The following is a 5,914-nucleotide window of genomic DNA, read 5'->3' on the forward strand; positions in this document are numbered from 1 at the left end:
ATGAAGTTTGCTATAATTCGATAAATTTTGTTAATAATAGTGGCGGGGAGACAATATAGATATGCCCAGTGAACTGCAAGTGGCTGCAAAACAGATTGTGTGAGCGTGACTCTGCCCTTGAGATTCAAACAATGATGCTCTCATCTAGAGATTTCCTTTTGAAAAATTTTAGCGATCCATAACTAGTTGATAACTTTGTAATTGTTTGGTTTGATATTGATATCCAGATACCTCAGACCCAAACCAATCAATTTGTGCCCACACCAAATATGTTGGCAATGTGATATATCTCCTCCTAATGACCTTTAGCTTATAGTAGCATGGATTTTCCCTTGTTTATCATAAGTCCTGAAGCATTTCCGAACCTACAAAAGGTATGGTGTAGTGCGGTCCATTGCAACCTGGAAAGCATTCCGAAAATGAGAATGTCATTAACCAAAAAAACTATGTGAAACCTTTATGCCAGTCCCAGGGTAAGTCCAGTAAAAATGTTCTCCATTCTGGCAACTTTGATTTTATTACTGAGGCCATCAATGACTAGTATGAATAATAGCGGTGATAATCATAGTCCCTTTCTAGCACCAAAGAATTTAGTGGGATATCCATTTATAATAAACCCATATTGTTCCTAAGAGATATAAGTGGAAAGAGTTGACTTTAGTCGAACCGCTATTATCTTGAATATGAGCTTATAAATAATATTATACAGGGAGATGGTTATGTAGTCCTTAAAAGATTCCAAACTCATTTTGCTTCGGTATAAAGGCAATGAATGTGGTATAAAGGCAATGAATGTGGAATTAATAGTAACTGGAATGTGTCCCGGAATCCTGGACTCTTCATTTTAATCTATATCATAAAAATCTTATTATTGTTTATATATAAGAAAATGTCTTAATGTTAAAAAAAGATAAAGATATAAGTGTACACTCTGTAAGCTTAAAATTGGATGATTATGAAAAGGTTGGTTGAAAAATGTTTCCATTAACATTATAATAATAGTAAAGAGATCATTTTGAAATTTTCATATGTTTTTTTTTTTAATTTATTCAGATTTGAATAAGAATTTTAAAAGATATATAATATTAAATTGTGAATTTTAGATAATTTGAAATTGAGTTTATTTAAATTATAAGGTTATAAAAACAAAAAGTAGTGTCATGAAATTCCAGTCAAAAAAGACCAGGAAAGTCATGAAAGCGTTTACAAACTACGGCTTTACAACTATATACGAAACAATGTGCCAAACTTGTATGTCAATACCACTAAATAGTATAAGTGGTTTACACATTCCCCCACATGACCAAAAACAATCGAGCAAATACCATTAAGTGTGTTTCATTTCAATATCTATTTTAATTCATTTAGCGTGTCAAGTCCATTAATTGAAGCCTGTGATGTTGTTCTCTGGTGTGTTGATTGATTGTACAACATACCATTCCCAAGGCCGACAAAGCATTATGAATGATGTAGGTAAGGTCATAATTAGGCCGAGTATCAGAGAACAAATTTTACCATCAACGTAACGTATGCACAGAATTGAAGTAGAAACTAGAATAAACTTTACCAGAATTCAAATGGAAATAAGTCAACTTTACCTTGTCTGGCGCAAATAATATTACAAGTGGGACAATAGCATGCAAAGCTTTAAAATAGAAAGTAAGTCAAGCCTCAAGGATCTGGGTTAACTCTGGTTGCAAATAATATTACAACTAGGACAATACCAGAAATAATCTCAATGCAATGGATGCAAATAGGTAGTTCAAATAGAAACTAAGCCAAGGATCTGGGCAAACTCTTTCTGGTTGCAGATAATATTACACGTACGACAATACCAGAAAGCCTCAGAGTCAAACATAAATTAAATGGACACGCTGTTGGGAATTCCTTTCCCTGTGAGTCCTCCTTCATGACTCAAATCAGAGGTGTTCGGATAAAGTAAGGTATACGGAATCTGGGCAGGACCAGACCTGTTCTTCAACTCTGCATCTTGGTTCCTCTCTGTTATTTTCTTCTCTATCTCTTTCAACTTTGTGCCAAAACGTTTAAATGCCTCTGTCATACCTTCATCCTCGCTCCATTCACTTGTGGCTCTCTGCCCCAGATATACCTCGTCTGTTGAATGCCTCGATAGGATTTCTATCAGGGCTATCCCCAGGGTGGTTTGCAATTGGTTGTTAATCGTTCCCAGGAAAAACAAATCCGGATTCTCCACCATCCGTGAGAATTCTTCGGACCCTTCTTCTGGAATGAACCTTCTGGTTATGGTGGGCCTATTGAGTATGTATCCAGCGTATGGGTATTGCCCAAAATTAACTGCAGCGTGGAGAGCCGAGGCCACCCATATGATTGTTGTCAACGCCTTTTCAAGTTCTTCCACGGTCTCCATCCTGTACCACCATTTCTCATCCCTCTTGTCTCCGTGACCAACATTTCTGATTTCATCCCACCATGCTTGAAGCTCTGTATCAGATTTCACTGCATCATCACTCTGGTAGTACAAGGACAGGTACTCCTTAACCCATGAAACTATTGCAGACCATATATCCAATCCATCCACGGCATAAGGGTAGTCTTCGATCATCAGCTTTAGCCCGTGGGGCATTGATGAATCCACCATTGCCATACCCCTGTCAAGTCGTAGTCACACATATGATATATTAATCAAAATTAGAATTGATGATCATGAAACACAGATCAAGCTCATATTTCTGTCAGTAATATTTAAGATTACCTTTTAAGGAGATCTGCGGGCAATCCTTGTTCGTCAAACCTCCAGTCCTTGTACGCTACGGCAGACATCTCCATGCTATACTTTCCAGGAAAGACTGTTGTTTCAAAAATGCCTCCGGCGTTTATAAGAGTTTGGCGAGCCAGAGCATTGATGTTCATGGTGTCCCGGAAATGGGGAGTGAGTAGCTTATACACGGGATGCATCACACTCAGCTGTCTGTTGGTAGCGATGACAAATGGCTCCGTGACTGCGTGAGTCTTAAGCCTGAAAAAGTCCGACCATTAGTGTGTCGGGACACCTTGTACAATGGTATTGTAAAATACTTGAGAAAATTTGCATGTAATGGTGCCTAATTAGATTTTACCAGTGGCTGAAAAGCTGATGATAACCAGTATCATTAACGGTGACGTAGGCCTTGGCGAGTTGCCATAGAGCTCCTTGTGCGCCTTCCTCCGCGGGAGTGAACACCTGCCGAACACTTTCCAGGCGTTGATGTGAAGGGGGTAGGCTCAGCTCGATTGCAACTGGCCTTAATGTGCCATTCTTGTTAAGGAAGAGAATTGTGCGAGATGCATATATCTTTCTAGACAGAGCATTTATTCGGTTGACATAAGGCATGAAGACATCATGATGGTCCAGAATGAACAGCTTGTTGTGGTCTAGAGCCTGAAAACATCATATCAATCTTTGAATAAATGAAATTCTCGGCAGATGAAAAGAGTTAGACATGAGTAGATTTAAATTAAGCAACAAGCGGTGAGTTGTGTTGGATCATACCTGCTCCACTGTTAGCCCATCGAGATTCTTTCGTATATGTGAAGCGGTAATAGAACTGATCTGAGGACCATACATCTCCGGGTCCAGTTTACTTGTTGGGGGGAAACTCTGTCAATTTTAATCAGTCATAACATTAAAACTATGTACAGAGTACGCGTAATTGAAATTTAAGCGATTTTCATGAGTTTTCTATGCCCTGATCTTGACGGGCCTCCAACATTTATACGAAAATAGAGGGAGGGGCTAATTACTTGGAGTCTCTGTATAACAACCGGATCTTCGCCAGCCAACATTTGGCGCGCGAACTCCTCGTCTTTTCTCCATGCAAATTCGTCTTCTGCGCCCATTAAGTCCAGTCACATAAAATTAAGTTATACAGAAAATGGTAGAAATACAGAAAATGGTAGAAATACAGAAAGTGCTAGAATAAGAACATGCAGATATGTGTTTAGACAAGAAATACTCACTGGCAATAACCTGAGGAAGGGGATACTTGAGCCATTTTTGGCCATCTGTTTTGAGGAACTGCTGGATGAGTTCAAGAGGAACAAGATTCTTTGCAGCGTCGAATAGAGATTCTTTGGATGAGTCAGGCAGTTTTATCCCATCGGAGTAGAGTTTCTTAATGTCTTCAAAGGAGTCGAATTCATTGGGGGTTGAATTGATGAGCGATTCGAGGTCAGGCACCAGGATTTGGGCAACGGCCTTGAGGGAATAGGCCAAGAAATCAGACAATTTCAGATGCCCAAAACGTTCATCTCGTGGAACGTAGATGTCGAAACTCATGCCTAATGACAATCTGCTCTCAGTAGCGGGCTCTGTCACCAATCAACACCCACCGTGACAAAATTAGGTTCACTGCCCTGTACATAAATGGGCAATGCGGAATCAAACTAATCTCACCTGTCTTTGTACGTGGGCGGCCCGTTCTGCCCCTCCGAGGATATGGGAAATGTGGAGACCCTCCCAACACTGGCCGGCTAAGCTCCATTTTCTTGTCTGGGTCTCCAAGATCATTATACAAATCGTAGGCATACACTCTGTCCCACTCCTTCCTCTCAGTCTCCGCCATTCCATTGTATTCACCTCTTAAGTTGATCAGCTCCTCCTCCCTCAGTTTTTTGAGAGCAGGAGGACTATTAACAGGGAGATAGCTCTGCATAATACATACATAATGACGCAGTTAGTAGCCCATAAATTCGTTTCTTAATCAAAACACTATGCCTTATCTGATATTTGAGATGAATCACATGTTTACCCGATTAGAGAAAAAAACACGGGTTCTATTGTATTTAGAGGCGGGATACACCCAAGAGTTGCAGTCGAAGTGAACATTGGCATGACCAGGAACTTCAAGAGTGAGTGAGATGAGGAAGAACTCGTGATGATGCGAATTAGTTACGAGGATTGCTCCGGGGGTTCCGAAGTTGGAGTCCCAATCGAACTCGATGCCACATTTGGTAGGGACAGCGACGAACCGTTCGGGATTACAGATCCAATTCTGGAGAAGCGCACGCTCGCTCAACTTTCCAATTCCATTGCCTGAAGACGAAGACGAAGAGGAATTTAGAGTTACAAGAGTGAAAGTCAAGGTAAATCAATAAAAAGTGACTGAATTTATAATGAATAAAGAATCAGCACCCACTTGAATCGATTTGAGATTCACTGACAAGTTCGAACGAGACTCCTCTGCCAATCATCATCTCGCAAACATTATCTGTGATGCCTGCCTTAAAATCGTTGAGATCCAAAACATTTTTCTTCTGTATGACCATAAACCCTTTAATCTTCTGCTCTGCAGACTTGGGCTGGGAAGCTTGAAGTAGCTCTTGAGATTTATCCATGGCGGGTTTTCTTTGGCTGTAAGATGCACGTAAAAATGGAAGAGAGTGGAGGGAGGGAGAGAGGGTAATGGAAGCAGAGATTTAGGAGAGGAGAGGAGAGTATAATATGAGATTGGTGAAGAATCGAGATCGACTTTATAGTAGCAGCAATGCGTATAATGGTGTTATTGACCACGTCGAAATTGCTGAGTCTGAGGTTGGAAGGAAGGGAATAAGTCTTTGTATTGTATGGACAATTCATGTCTGAATAGAGCTCTGCAAGGCTTTCAATGCGGGTACGAATTTTCTTCGAATTAACTTCACTCTCCAATTTCGTCAATTTTGCCACAGTCCGAGTGCCATCGCACGTGGGTCCTACTGAAACGTTTCCTTCGAATTGTGGTAGGAAGGAGCCATGTCTGACGATGGAATCCATAGGTTCATCACTGAGAGAAATTGTGTTGTAGGTTCACATAAGGTGTACGGAATAAAAGGATTGACGTGATATATATAGATATATCATAATATATAGGATTGAAGCTGATAATTAATTAATTAAAATTAAAAGTTCACATCACAA

At 40.1% G+C, this 5,914-nt stretch overlaps 1 protein-coding gene across 1 annotated transcript; it reads right to left on the reverse strand.

Moving 5' to 3' along the window:
* Positions 1–1,561: 1,561 nt before the first annotated feature.
* On the reverse strand, positions 1,562–5,455 carry LOC149153705 (putative linoleate 9S-lipoxygenase 5). Its single transcript, XM_089439640.1, has 9 exons — positions 5,157–5,455; positions 4,770–5,053; positions 4,415–4,667; positions 3,979–4,329; positions 3,763–3,848; positions 3,512–3,619; positions 3,099–3,400; positions 2,735–2,998; positions 1,562–2,630 (listed from the first exon to the last, which is right to left on the reverse strand). The coding sequence occupies exons 1-9, from the start codon at positions 5,353–5,355 to the stop codon at positions 1,862–1,864; spliced, it is 2,616 nt and encodes an 871-aa protein (XP_089295766.1). The 5' UTR covers positions 5,356–5,455; the 3' UTR covers positions 1,562–1,861.
* Positions 5,456–5,914: the final 459 nt, after the last annotated feature.

This window comes from Pinus tabuliformis, chromosome 9 (genome assembly GCF_031772625.1).
Source record: "Pinus tabuliformis cultivar Carrire ecotype Pingquan chromosome 9, CPIR1, whole genome shotgun sequence".
Lineage (NCBI taxonomy): Eukaryota > Viridiplantae > Streptophyta > Pinopsida > Pinales > Pinaceae > Pinus > Pinus tabuliformis.